General features: G+C 41.9%; 1 protein-coding gene across 3 annotated transcripts in view; it reads left to right on the top strand.

Annotated features, from left to right (window-relative positions):
- Window positions 1-15,291, top strand: part of CERS6 (ceramide synthase 6) — a 332,610-nt gene that overhangs the window by 308,584 nt on the left and 8,735 nt on the right. Inside the window, exons 9-10 of one of the 3 annotated variants that reach the window (XM_043894488.1) lie at window positions 14,277-14,433; window positions 14,992-15,015. The exons of 1 other annotated variant lie outside the window; for it this stretch is intronic. In XM_043894488.1, coding sequence (XP_043750423.1) covers window positions 14,277-14,433; window positions 14,992-15,015 — 181 coding nt within the window. The remainder of the gene's footprint in view (window positions 1-14,276; window positions 14,434-14,991; window positions 15,016-15,291) is intronic. One more of the 3 variants, XM_043894489.1, reaches the window with a different exon arrangement.

Genomic DNA, 15,291 nt, shown 5'->3' with positions numbered 1-15,291 from the left:
GATCAAAGTTCACAGAGAAATCAGCAAAATTGTTATTTCAGGACCACTCAGGCGGGTGCACTTTAATAGCATGTCACTGTTCATATCCAAAGACCATAAATGTGACCACTACATTCAAGAATCAGCAGCAGTGATATTCTAAGCATTGATTCCTTGGTATGAGAGGCATGTAAATAACATAGAAGTTCTCCGGTTATATAGTTGGCATCTGAAAACATCAGTTTCAAGGTAGCATTTGTTTCAAGGGATGAGCACATTCTTGGCAGCTGCGTGGTTGTAGAGGGCCCAGGCTCTAAGGAAAATAGTCACGGTTTTAAGGGGAAAAAGGCTGAGCTTTGACTTCAGTGTCATTTGTCATGCCCTGCAGAGGAAGAAACAAATCACAGTGGATAACAATAAAAATGCACAGTGTTAGCATTTTGTTGGTTTTGCAGTTTGCTTTGGTTGTGGGTATTCCAGTGTTCACTTGAAAGGACTTCCAAAGCCTCTCTGTAGTAGCCTCAATGTGAGGTGTCATCTCCTTTATCACTTAGCATCCTAATAATTTTATTTTCAGGGGCCTAATGTTCTCATCTTTTTCCTGTTGCGTGTCTAATGCTTCTGCGAAAATGAAAGTCTCGGCAGTAAACAGACCCAAAACAATTACAGCAGGGTGCACTGAAAAATTATACCTATGGGTATAAATATCACAAGGCAAGTGTGAAAAGCTGCCTGGCTCTATCTGTACTTATAGATCAGTGCATCCAGCAGGGGTCCTCTGGGGGCTGCTGAAGGGAGGGCCACACCTGCTGTCAGTTTTCTTGGAAAGAGAATTGGTCAAGCATCCCCTGTTATCAGGCACTGTTCTCTACGGTGCCTGGGCAGATGTAAAGCAGGTCAGATGCGCATAATCATTGCACTCTTAGAGCTCATGCTTTAAAGTGAGAGGCAGTGGAATCATGGGGAAGTATCCAAAATGAAATAGACACACATTAAAAGATAAGTCATAGGAAGAGGCCAGGCGTAGGAGACTCCCTGGTGTGGGAAGAGTGTTGGCCTGTTTCTGGAACAGAAAGCTTGATGAACAAGAGGGAGATGGTTGGAGCTGAGGTTGGAGAGGTGGAGCGGTCCAAGGTTAGGGATTTTGATGGGCCTTGGGATGTGTTTGGGATTTTAGTCTAATTGCAGTGGGCAGTGTTAGAAGGCTCAAAGCAGATGAGTAATTCAAATGATTACAATTATCCCTGAGATCTTTCAGCATCACAGCTTCAGAACAGTAGGATGGCTCCCTGCTGCTGCCCAACATCCTTCTCCTTGGGATGAGTGCTTATTTGAAATTTCTACTGCCTTTTCAGGCAGACTGATTTTCCCTTATCTCAATATCCTATGTGAGGAAGGGGTTGGTTGTCCCACGGCCTCACACTCCATGGGGCCATTCCTAACCCTCCGAGTTAGAGAAGTAGAGTAATATTTGTGTCCATATTTATATCTGCCATCCTGATGCAAGAGGCAACTTGAGGTAAGGTCGAACAGACAGTGAGTTACTAGCTGGAGCCATGTGAGAGTTGCTTTTCAAAAATGAACATGAAAATCTTTTATATAGTCTCCTCTGGTGTTTTAAATATAACAAGCCCAGTGATATATCTTCGGAAACTTGACAATATTGATTGAATCTAAAGGGGAATATTCTTCTCAAGTAAAAATCTATAATGATCACTGTTCTCTCTTTAGCAAGTTGGATGTTAAGTGATTCAAATCATCATAACTGGGGGATGAATCACAGACACTCACCAAGGACACTCCATGCAGGGTACCTAACAGGCCAGCTAAGTGTGCGGTATTAGGGGACTTCCCTGGTAGTCAGTGTTTAAGACTTTGCCTTCCAATACAGGGTGTGTGGGTTCGATCCTTGGTTGGGGAACTAGGATACCACATGCTCCAGGGCCAAAAAACCAAAACACAAAGCAGAAGCAGTATTGTAACAAATTCAATAAAGACTTAAAAAAAAAAATTGTGTGCTTAGGACACAAGCAAAGTGGGCTATAAACATTTTTAAAAATATTTTTACATTTCAACAAGAATTGATTTGATTTCCCATGCCAAAAAAAAAAAAAGATTTTTAGGAATTTTCTTACTGTTTTGTGGTTTGGAATCACTTTTAATGTCAATTATGTGTGGGCAGGGATAAGGACACCATCGTCTCTTCCAGCTTTGGGCTTCTTCATCTGCATCTGTGGACACTTTCCTTCCTTTGCATCAGGCTTTACTTACTGTCTAAATGAGTTCACAAGCATATGCTTCAGACTCTTGCTTCAAAGAACAATTTTGCAAAATCCTGGGAGGTTAAGCATAAACTTTGTCTAGTCCAAAGGAGGGTAATCAGGGCTCAGGGGAGAATAGGGTCTTCACCTTTCTCTGAATCAGGACAGTTTGTAACCTCCAGGTTGGGGGTTCTGATGCAAGGGCACCACTGTTCTCATTAAAGTAGGAGAGGGGACAACATTTTAAACAGTTCACGCAAAGCCTGGTAAATATCATTCAGCCACATGCAAACATAAATGACCCAGAAGCATCATGTCTACTGAAAGCAGAAATGGTTGATCAAAAGTTATTCAGAATTGTTTATGTATTTTTTAAAAAAACAAGTCGGAAAAGGAAATAGAGAATGAAAGAGGCAGTTCCCAAACTTGTCTGCACATTGAAATCATCGGGGGACCTTTCAAGGATCACACCACTCAAGCTATACCCTGGACTATTTGAATGACAATCTCTGGAGGCCATCACAGGTGTCAGTACTATTGATGCTCCCCAGGGAATGCCAGCGACCCACAGGCCTGGGAACCACCAGCCTACAGGACAGGTTCAGTGAAGTGCATGCACAAGGTGGGACCTGGAGAAACCAGGTTTCTAAATTCTACAGATTAAGGGGGAATTAGTTTTAAACTGAAAAACACTATCTGACTAAAAACTGAAGACTAAAAACTAAAGACCCTGATGCTGGGAACGATTGAAGGCAGGAGGAGAAGGGGACGACAGAGGATGAGATGGCTGGATGGCATCACCGACTCGATGGACATGAGTTTGAGTAAGCTCCGGGAGTTGGTGATGGACAGGGAGGCCTGGCGTGCTGCGATTCATGGGGTTGCAAAGAGTCGGACACGACTGAGCGACTGAACTGAACTGCTGTATGCTTCACCCCAGCCTCTTCATCTTCACCTGGTGGCCCCCCAGGACAAGAATGCAAATGGAAGCCCACCTCTCTACAGTTGTGCTCCAGGTAGGATCTCAGTCTGAGGAAGAGTTGGGGAGAATAATCTGAAAGGTCCATTTGACCTCCTGGGTTTTTTTTTCCTTGGATTTGTCTCTTTAGTACCACCTGAGTGCCATGCTAAGGATGCTTGCTTATAGAAACGTGAATCCTAAAACCAACAGCTGTTTCTCAGATTCGAGCTCCCTCCATGAGTACACTTTGGGCGTATTCCTAAAGGTGTTTAGCCCCAGCATCGAAGATTCAGCTTCATCTCTCCTCCTGCTGACAATGGGACACAAAGAGATATTTTTGAACTTAACTTGAAAGCATAAAAGTGTTTCTTATATCATCATCATTCTTGAAAAAAGTTCTCAAGTGTTTTCTCTCATTAGAAGACTAGTACATACATTTGGAAAATGTAGAAAATCTTATATTTTAAATTCCTAGAATCAGAAGTAACCAATGTGAACATTTTGGAATATTTCCTTTTAATCACATTTTGTATTCAAAAACTGAGTATCATACTACATATGATTTAATATGATTTTTTTCACTTTTCACTAAGTTGTGAGGATTCTCCTATGCCGTTAAACAAAAGACATGATTTTAATGTATGACTAACATTCCACCATATAGATATGCATATTAGCCATCTATTTGTTTCTTTTTTACTGTTAAAAACAGTACTGCATGCATATTCCTGAACTTAAAAAATATATATACTCCTCACCTGCATTCATTAGCTGTGACGCCTTGTAGTACTCATGGCATTTCTTTTACACACATGCATTTCTCTTACATTTGCCAAATCATCTGAAAGTGGGCTGCAGATGTGATTGACACAGCAGCCCCCAAATTTTGGCATAAAGATCTCTTGTTTTAATTTAGTATTTATTGGATTATAAGCACAGTGGAGCATTTCGTTCATGTTTTCAAATGTCTTTTGTATTTCTTCTGTGATCTGTTCATAACCTCTGCCTACTTTTCCATCGATGAGGTAGCACTTTACTCATCAACATCTATGATGTATGTGAGTGCAAGCTGTACCAGATGCTGCCCAAATGCCGCTCAGACCTCCTAACAAGGTGCTCGGTGCTGTACAGAGGGACAGCCAGTGGTGTGTAAGAAATCTTCTCTGTGATTTAGGATAAGGCCTTGGCTAGTGCTGCTTCTGTCAGGGACAGAAGTCTAATGATATTCAGCTCACTGACTGTAAACATTCTGTTTGTGACCAGGGACTATGGGAAGAAGTAACTGAGGCTGAACGGATAAGTACAGTTAAACACTGGAGAAGGCAGTGGCAACCCACTCCAGTACTCTTGCCTGGAAAATCCCACGGACAGAGGAGCCTGGCGGGCTGCAGTCCATAGGGTCCGCAGAGAGTCAGACACAACTGAATGCACGCGCACACACTCACACACGCACACTCTAACTGGTAGGAGCAGAGTGTCTTGTCCTGTCAGTTAAATTTTTTTTTTTTTTTTTGGTTTTTTAGATGAAGCCCCAGGAAAACTGTGTTGTTGTCATTGTTGTTGTTGTTGAGTCACTCAGTCGTGTCCGACTCTTTGCAACCCCATGGGCTGAAGCACTCCAGGCTTCCCTGTCCTTCACCATCTCCCGGAGTTTGCTCAAACTTATGTCCGTTGAGTCGGTGATGCCGTCCAACCTTCTCATCCTCTGTTGCCCCCTTCGCCTCCTGCCCTCAATCTTTCTCAGCATCAGGGTCTTTCCCAGTGAGTGGGCTCTTCGCATCAGGTGGCCAAAGTATTGGAGCTTTAGCCTTTAAAGTATTCAAAGATGAGTTTTAACAAATAAAACCATTTGTCCAAGGGCCACTACCTTGATCTATCTTCAGTTGGGATTTCTACAAAAGAACTCTTTGCTGTCCTGAAACTGCTCACCCTGACTGAGTGGCCGTCCTGGGACCACCTGAGTGGTCCTCCTCCAGATCCCCTGGAGGAAGGCATGGCAACCCACTCCCGTATTCTTGCCTGGAGAATCCCCATGGACAGAGGAGCCTGGCGAGCTACAGTCCCTGGGGTCGCAAAGAGTCAGACATGACTGAGCAACTATATAGATGCTGGGATGAGGGGCTGTAGGTTTGCTGCAACTTGGCCTTCCCTCTTTGCAAGGTAGGGTTTGTAATTCTTTCTTCCTCAGTAAATTGTTAGAATACGCACCTGCGCTGAATTTGCCAGCAAGTAAATCACACTGGGTAGATTTGCAGCAGGCAGTTACAGGTGGAAGCAGCTCAGTTTCAGGCCCTGAGCTTTGCACAGCCGCTTCCCTCTCCACTTCCAGGACACAACTGTTTGTCTTGCGGCTTTCTTTTTATTAGTGTAACATTTAATCCCAGGAACGGGGTGGTATTAAATGTCACGCTGAGTTTGTGCAAGGCCTGGTCCTGATTCAAGATTCAGGCTGGAGCATGGCCCCAGGGAAGCAGGCCTCCTGTCTCTTCCTTCCTCTGTCTGCCCATTTCCCATCCCCACATCACCTTCTCTCTCTCTACCCCCTTACCCCATCCTCTTTCCATTTCTTCCTGCCCCCAAAGACAAGATCTGCAGGTATTGCACCCGTAGTTTCCGGAAGCTGTCTCTTATATCTTGCAGACACATTTCTTTCACAAAATCATGAAATAAAAAAGTAACAGAAGGAGAGTGCAGAGACCCGGTGGGTCTCACAGTTCTTAGGCCGGTTATTAGCTCTAAATACTGGGAACTCTGACGAAAAAAGCCCCAAACGTGCCAACAAACCCCCATTCCAGGGACAAAAGTGATCAAATCAAATGTGCTTAGGATGTGTGTTCAGTTGGCCTCTCTGCCATCTCAGAAATCTCCACACCCATAACCATGGTTGAATTTAGCGAGCTGCTGCTTTTGTTCAGAGAGAATAAAAGCTTCTGTCTTTGGAGGCAGCACTGTGAGCAGACATATCCCAGAGAGGCGGAGGCTTTACCACCAGTGGATGCCCCACTCTGCCCTGCGGGCAGCTCTCCTCCTTGGCACTCCCAGGAGCCAGCCACCCCTGCCCCACTCATATAAAACCTGCCCTCCTGAGGGGACAGGGGGACCAGCTGGTGTGACCGCAGACAAGTGCTGTCAGTCACCATCTCCCCATCCAGAGCAGGAAGCTGGGACTTCAAGGAGAACCACCCCAGCCAAGCCGGGCTGCCCCTCTGCAGCTCTGAGACTTGGAGGAGGTGGCTTTCAGGAAATCCATCCATCTCTACAAAAATCTGTTACCTTCTTTGCCCTAGATAGACCTTCAGAGGCTTCGGATAGCACTTGGCTATTGAAGGCAAAAGGAGAAAGGGGTGGCAGAGGATGAGATCATTAGATAGCATCACCGACTCGATGGGCATGCATTTGAGCAAACTCTGGGAGACAGTGCAGGATAGAGGAGCCCGGCGTGCCGCATTCCAGGCGGTCACGAAGAGTCAGACACGACTTAGCAGCTGAACAGCAACAGCAGCAATCAATGATCAGTCTCACTGGATTGCCTCGAATTTTAACTTAAACTGATATTTATTTATGGAATTATATACATGTTATAGTTAAATTTCATTATAGAAATGTCATGGAATATGAAACACCACAAAGAAAAAAAAGTCCCATAGTTCTGAAATAACCACTGTTCATAATTTGATATCTTTGCTTCTAACATTTTAAATGCTTAAAATTACATCTTCTTCTTTACCAAAATGGGCTCATTCTGCACATACTGTTTTATAGCTTTGTTTTTCTCATTTAACATTATACCATAAACTTTTTCTCCATTTCATTAAGTATTCTTCTATAACATAATTTTATTAGCTACGAATATTTTGTCTTATGAGAAGATCATTGTTTATTCACAAGTACTCTATTTTTAGACATTTTCTAGGATGTTTCAAGTAGTGTGCTACTATAAATAATATTTCAATAAATATCCTTATGGCTAAATCTTATAAATCCCTGAAACTCTTCCTTAGAACAAAGGTTTGGAAATAGATTCACAGCCTCAGTAGATATGCACATTTTGATACATGTGGTAACATTATCCACCAAATACAATATGCCAATTTATATTCCAACCCCAGCTCCCCAACTTAACTATGAGTTCTTTGAGGCTTACTAATATGTATACCCCACAGTGAGAGGGTAGTGTTAGGTATACAGATAAACCTATGCTTCAGTTTCTTCAACTGTAAGATAGATATAATAGTACCTACTTTGAAAAAAATAGGATTTATCCATAAGGTTTATTTCATGAGGGTTTAGTGAGTTAAAACATGTAAAACCTGAGCCCAGCACCTAACACATAGTTAAGAATAAATGTTAGCTAGTGTAAGTATTCTACTACATGGGATTTCTACTGTGTGAGTTTTTGAAAGAATTAAATAAAACCATGTAAATAACAGGCGTCTCTGGTAGCTCAGCTGGTAAAGAATCTGCCTGCAATGCAGGAGACCTTGGTTTGATTCCTGGGTCAGGAAAATCCCCTGGAGATTGGATAGGCTACCCACTCAGTATTCATGGGTTTCCCTGGTGGCTCAGACTGTAATGAATCTTACTGCAATGCAGGAGACCTGGGTTTGATCCCTGGGTTGGGAAGATCCCCTGGAGGAGGGCATGGCAAACCATTCCAGTGTTCTTGCCTGGAGAATCCCCATGGACAGAGGAGCCTGGCAGGCTACAGTCCATGGGGTCGCAGAGTTAGACACAACTGAGCATCTAAGCACAAAACATGTATTTATCATGTTTAGGTCAGTGCTCAACACATACTAACTATTTAATAAAGAGCATTGAGAACCAGACAAGTCTGTTTTAGGGTCATGTAGGCAACTAAGAGGTAAGCAGAGGGTTGCAAGCAGGCGTGTAAGAATCAGGATACAGCTTGATGGACATGTTTTAGGATAGAAAAACTCAGGTTGGGAGGTCAGGAACACAGAAAGGCAGGCCAGGCAGTGGAGGGGTTGGGAACTCAGGCAGACAGACAGCAAATGGGGCAGCAAGAGGGCAATGACTAATTCTGAGAAAAACATCCACCTTGGCAAGGAAGTCACCAGAGACAAGCTTGCTGTGTTATAAGAGATCAGTGTCTAAGTCTGACCAGCCTATGACCTAAAAATAAAAATAAACGAATTGATCCCATGTCTTTCTTGGATGGAATATGACAGAATTGATATGCCCATTGCTAGAGGAAAGACAGATGGTCCTTCCATGTTCAAGTTTCGCATCCTGTCAGGGATAGAGAAATCACTCCTATGTCTGCTACGGACTTCGTGTATCTATTATTTGAGATAATTAGGCACCCAAGCTGTGAGCTACCCAGAAGCTGTCCTCCTAAAAGAGATCTTGCTGACCCGCACCAGTGCTGTGGAGAAACCGAAGCTGTGGGTGGGGCCATCTTGTTAAAAGAAAATTGAGAGTGAGTTTCTCAGTCATGTAGCAGCCTTGGGTAGTCAGGGCTTGACTACCCAACACTTGACCAAATTGTTCTTTAGGCCTGGGGTTTTTATTGCCTTAGAAAACCCAGGACAAAGAGGATTTCTTATCACAGTGAATTAATTGCCCAACTCTTTTTTCAGGTATTGTGTTCCTGGTTTCTGTTGAGAGTACATTATAAATGCTTTTCTACCAGCATCTACTTTAAAATGAGTAAAACATGCCAGTAGATTATGGATAAACTTCAGGTAGAATCTACTTTTCATTTATGTTTCATGTAGGTCGAATGAAAATAAACGCCAGAGAAGCACACATCCTGAAATACACTGCAGTCTCTGAAAAAGCAAAGTCAAAGACCATTCAAAAGCTCTGAAGTAAAGAACACCTTAATTCTGACTGTAAAACAAGTTTCCCTTTCTAGTCTACCCCCACTGGCATCATGCAGCAACCCCCAACGTGAGGCCCTGAACCTGATTCTCCCTGAGAAGCAGTCTTGACCCTCTTTGGATATTTGAGTGTGTGTGTGCAGGCTGTGTTGCTTCAGTGGTGTCTGGCTCTTTGTGACCCTCTGGACTGTAGCCCACCTGGCTCCTCTGTCCATGGGATTCTCCAGGCAAGAATGCTAGAGTGGTTGCCAAGCCCTCCTCCAAGGGACCTTCCCGACCCAGGGATTGAACCTGCATCTCTTAATGTCTCCTGAGTTGGCAGGCAGGTTCTTTACCACTAGTACCACCTGGGAAGCCCTTTATAGATCTAATTATTGTGGTTTTTATATAGACCATTCAGAAACACACAACCCAAGGCTCAGATGGAGCTCTTAGGTGGAGGTTGAAGGGGAAGGGGAGCAGGCAAAGCTTATGGTTACTTACCATGGCCTCATCATAATCACCCACCTGTAACTTCATTCATATAGTGAAAGAACTCGGGCCTCTGTCATCTTTAATATTCCAACCATTAATATGTGGTCCTGCCTCTAAATCAGTGGGATATTTTAAAAGTAAGATGCATGGAGTAGAAAGTAAGGATATTATCTAACTTTGCACAACTTTGCGTATAAACCTAAACTCTTGAGTTGGCAGTCATGATAAGAATGGGGGAAAAGCACTGGTTATAGGTTTTCTGAATGAGATATCAATGGAGATCTTTCGACCCTGTGCTCTCTGACAGTAAGAAGCTTTCAGAATTCTGAGATTTTAAGGGGAAAGCATTTATAAGAATATAAATGAGTAAGGCCTTTAATAAGGATTAATATGAGACTACTCTGAGTTTGCTTTGCTTTAAAAAAAAAAAAAGGTAAAATTTTCTGTACAAATGTATAAATTCCCCTCCCCCACAATCCCCACGTAGCCTGTATATACATATTTCTGAGATAATCAAATTTAATATGAAGAATCCATAAAAGGAAAGCTTGAGCAAAAGTAACTATAGGTCACAGTCAAACTAAATTCTCATGATTCATTAAAAAGCCATTAAAATACCCCATCAGGGCTAAACTATTGGGGTGGTAACTTGCGCGTCTTCACATCACCAGTGAACTGCTTGGAGCTTTGCCCTGCAGATATCATTTCTAGTGGGAATTATGCAGGAAGAAAGAAGCACAGACGGGACTGGGACTCTCGATTCCATTGTTTGGCGAGATTCTTAGGAAGGTGTTGCCTAATGATGGAGTGATTTTCTTTTGCTGGGACCCAGACTATGGCACAAGGTTCTGGCAGAATAGACCTACTTGAGCACACTTTGTACATGCGTGATGCGCCATCTAGTGGTTAAGTGAGCCTAACCTTAATGAAAAGGAAAATGGTCGTTTCTGGTCCTTGGTGCCTCCAAACTCTCCACCACTTGATTAGAGCAACAGGAGGTTTGATGCTGTAGGCTGTTTGGGGGGAAGGAAAAAAATCTGTTTTCTCAGAAGCCATACCTTGAATTTATATTAGGTGGTGGCATGGGATGGGCGGCGGGGGGGGGGCGGTAGAAATACTGATATTATAGTAACTATGCAACCCAGAGGTTGCAAATTGGCAGTGTTTGGCCCACAGAGTACTTTTTTCTGTTTTAGTTGATGGAGATATAATGTTCACAATGTACTACATAGATCTTCAATATATAACTTGATACATTTTTACATTTGTAAAAATTTGCCTGTGAATAATCTTCATAATTACCACCTGAATCAAGATCAAGAATGTTCCCAGCATCCCAGCCGCCTCCCTCCTTTTCCCTCCATCAGCCCTCCCTTAGATATAACCACTCTTCAGAGCCCTTTCACCATAGATTTGTAATGACATCATTAAATAGACACTCCTAACCCTTACCTCTGGGAAAGGGCAAAATCCTATAATCACCATTTTAATAGCTTGCCCCAAAGGGGACAGTTTTCTCATGAGAAACATTCTGTGGCTAAACAGAGGCTCTGTTTCCTGGGTTTACTGTTTTTCAGAATCCAGGTGGCATAATCTCTCTCTCCTCAGTCCCAATTCCTCATATATTGTTTTTCTTCCCTAGCTTCTCACGGAGAGATATATTCATTTGGTGCACTGATTGTATTTTTCCAAGTATCTCTGCAGGCAGCCAAGTCAATTTTCAGAGAAATCCATTACTTCTGAGCAGAACCTCAGAGGTGCCACTGATTGTCATGGCAAAGCCTATGAATTCTGATGCAGCATTTCCAAAATTAATGTGGATATCATGTCACCAGCGACTGCATGACACTCTGTTCATAATAAGCCAAACAAATTGTAATGGTGAGAAAGGCTCTCAAACCCATAATTCAGCAAAGGCTAATTTATAATGCATAGCATCACATAGTCATTGTTGCCGTTTCTACAAGACCTCTTTTTGTTCAAATGAAACTAAATTCCCTCTGAAGGTCAACATGTCTAATATGTCAAGAAGCAGAGCTGGTTCTGAGATAAAACTATTGCAATTATTCCAGAGCTGTCTTGTGCATATCTATTTATTTGATTACTGAACTAACACACAGTCTATCAGCCAGCAGGTCCAGTGAGCAAATTACTTCCCAGTATTTTGCAAGGTGCTGGAGATGGAAAAAAATGAGATGTAGGAGTCCTCTCTCACCATCCAAGAGTTGAACTTTCTTTAGACCAGTTGTCCCGGAGCCTGCAGCCTGGTGTATAAAGAGATGGCTGCCTCTTGGGAATACAGCATTATCCTAACTTACTCCTTTTTACAAAAAAACTTTTTTTTCCTAATTATTTGTGATGGATTTGGAAAAGTGAAGAATGTAAAGAAGAAAATACAGGGTTTCCCTGGTGGCTCAGTGGTAAGGAATCTGCCTGCCAATGTAGGAGACATGGGTTCAATCTCTGATCCGGGACGATCCCACATGCCGAAGAGCAGCTAAGCCGGTGCGCCACAATTACTGAGCCTGTGCTCTGGAGCTCAGGCACTGCAATTGCTGAAACCCGTGCGCCCTCAAGCCCAGGCTCTGCAACAAGAGGCGCCCTCACACTGCAACCAGAGAGTAGCCCTTGCTTGCGTCCACTAGAGAAAAACCCAAGCAGCAACAAAGGCCCAGCACAGCCAAAAATAAGTAAATAAATAAAAATTTTTTAATAAGAAAATGCAAAACTCCCCAATCCACCAAAGAAGGTGTAAAATGGCTTTGATTCATTTCTTCCAATGAATTGTAATTCTCTTCATTTTCTCTGTGTGTATATGCAAATATATATATTTATCTTATGGAGTTGGGATGTTACGATTTTTATCTATCAAAAGAAAGTCTTGAAACATATTTACCAGTTTGACTGACTTAATAATTTCTAGAATTTCTTTATAATTTTTAACTACTCCCTGTTATTGGAAATTTTCATTGTTTGCTGTTATAGTTATAGAAATTTAATGCCTATTATTTCTACCATACTTTATAGCTGGAACCTCCAGAATAGGGTTAAATAATAATGGTGATGCTGACTGTTCCTGATTATAAAGTCAATAACTCTGATATTATGACCACTGCTGAGTTGAATGGAATAAAAATCATATTAAATACTTTGAGTTCCAGTTCTTAAACATCAGCAATGGGGAATTGAACATTGCCAAATGTCTTTCAGTGCAGTTGAAATAATTAGGTTTGTACTGATTTGGCCAATGGATGTGTGATAATTTTATTAATAGATTTCCTAACGATGGTCCTCTTCTACCAGAATGAATACTACTATTATATCATAGAGTAATATACTCTTACTGAATTGTCAAATTAAACGCCATACTATCAATTTTAGGATTTTAACATTCACGTGTGTTGAGCATTGTTCTTGAGAGGTAACTAGTGTGGTAGGATTAGAATCACACTCTGTCTCATTCTGGTCTGTGAATGCAGGTTACCTGAACTGGACATAAACCTGTTTTTCTAGTATTCATTCTCCTTTTTTTCTTTATCTCTTAACTCAATTTTTTTTTTTTCCTTTTGTGAATTTACTAAGTACTTTTCTTAACTTTTTTCAAAGCACTCATCACACTCTTATATTAAGATTTGCTGTATATGTGCCTTCTATTCTTGCGTGAGTGGTCTTGCCTTCAAAAGTTTTCCATCCTTCTCCCTTAGTCACCAAGTGTTGTCCACCTACCCTCTCCTGTAGGGTCCTGGCAAAGCACTGCAGTGACAGCTGGTGGAAATACACTTAGATGAGTTTTGTTAACCCACTGAGATCTCCAAACCAGCCCAGCACTCAGCTAAGGAGGAAGGCAAGGAGTGGAATAATTCCAAAATCTTGTGACTGCTGAGCTTCTATGTGGCAGCACTTTGAGTCCGGAAGGCAAAAATCACCTTCCAGTGGGTGATTGGACACATCCCTTGGACACATGCAAGGGATGAGTGTGACTCACTGAGACCAGCCATCCTGTATCCTTTATCTGCCCCACGTGGCTGCTCCATCCTGGTCCTGATGGTGAATCACAGAAAGAAGCAATTACTTCAAATACTTCTGCCTGCCTTAAGTACATACTCTTAAAACTTAAGTATACTCGGTATATTCTAATAATTAAAAAAAAAAAATCCTTCCAACACTCAAGACACCACTTCCATATAATATCTTTCAGTTGCCAGTTCCTTCCCAGGAGAAGGCTTACAAAATATGGACCGAGCCCAAAATTAAGGCTCTCCTTCGAGGCTATAAACCACTTGAGGACAGGGGTTAGGTCTCAAGTATATGCCAACTCTCACTATGCTAGGCATATAGTTTAAACGTCACTGGTGTTTCTGAAATTAACTGCTCTTTTTTTTTCTTGCAATGTAATGTTACTGAATGATGTTCCTCACACTTACTTAAAGACCCAAAGCAACAAGGACAGCACAGGCCTTTTAACAAGTAGTGAGAAATAGAATCAATCAAAAACTGTGATGAAAATTAATGGAAGAAATGACAACAAAAGTGAAGGGGAACCTAAGTACATGATTCAAGCTAGAATCCTAAGGAATGTGATGCCACTGGTGGAATCATCCAGGTGATGACTCTTAGGTGAAGTACTTAGCTTTCAGACCATCCTTGCCAGGGAGCAGTCAGTGGGTATCACTGGCTTCATGCGTCTTTGCAGTAACTAGAGTTCCTTTGAAGGCAGTGAAAAGTTGTGTTCAATGATTACTTTCTCCTTTTCCTTAGGGTGTTAAATACCACATTGTTTGAAAGTTGGGAGATTGTTGGACCTTATCCTTCCTGGTGGGTTTTTAACCTACTGCTGTTGGTAATACAAGGTTTGAACTGCTTCTGGTCTTACTTGATCGTAAAAATAGCTTGCAAAGCTATTTCAAAAGGCAAGGTAAGATAACACTCGCCCTTTCTAATATGTCACAGAAAATTATGGTTTGGGGTTCTTCTAAATCACCAAGCACATTATTTATTATTTAGAATTGCATCAAAACTGTTTTTTCTCCTTCAAAGTTTAGCATAACCTCTTGGAAACATAATACAAATTTTCATTTTCTCTTATGATTTTTTTTTACATATAGTATTGCTTTGCTGAGTGATCTGCATTGCTTTGTTGAATGATCTACATTCATAATTTTAGATTCATGGAGATTTATTATTTACTGTGTTCCTGCTCTCCCTCTCTCTATCTCCTTTGGTCCTTCTCTGGTTATACTTATATTAAACAGAAATTTAATAACTCTTTTATGAGAAGTGTTACTTGATGCATTCTGACCATTTATAACTTGCCAGTAAATATTTAGTTAAATCTCTTTGGTTAAAAATGGGGCTCATAATAAAGCATCCTGGGCCTCAACCCCTCTCTGTAGAGCAGTGACTTTTCTGGAATATTCTCTGCAACATTTTCTTACTCTCGTTGTTTGTTCTCTTCCTTCTGCCCACCTGGAAGTCTGGGAAGTGGAACCCTTTACATGTAAGTTTCTCACCCCTCTCTCCATCCTGGCTTCCACGTTAGCCTTTTGGAGCCACACTCTGGCGCTTTTGTTTCCATGCATATTGTTCTGTCTGATCTGTTGACACTGTCTAGAGGCTCTAACCAAGGTGTGGCTCCCAGCAGCTGTGAGGGATGCTAGGGACAGCTCAGTTAGTGCCCTTTTGTGTGAGCCTGCATTCTGCTACATTTTGCATGATCCAATAGAGGAAGAAGTGGATTTCTTTCACTGGTGTTCAACATGTTGGTTGAATAACA

This window comes from Cervus elaphus, chromosome 33, assembly GCF_910594005.1.
Source record: "Cervus elaphus chromosome 33, mCerEla1.1, whole genome shotgun sequence".
In the NCBI taxonomy this organism is placed as follows: domain Eukaryota; kingdom Metazoa; phylum Chordata; class Mammalia; order Artiodactyla; family Cervidae; genus Cervus; species Cervus elaphus.
Note: the sequence above shows the minus strand (reverse complement) of the source record. Positions and strands in the feature narration are given on the sequence as shown.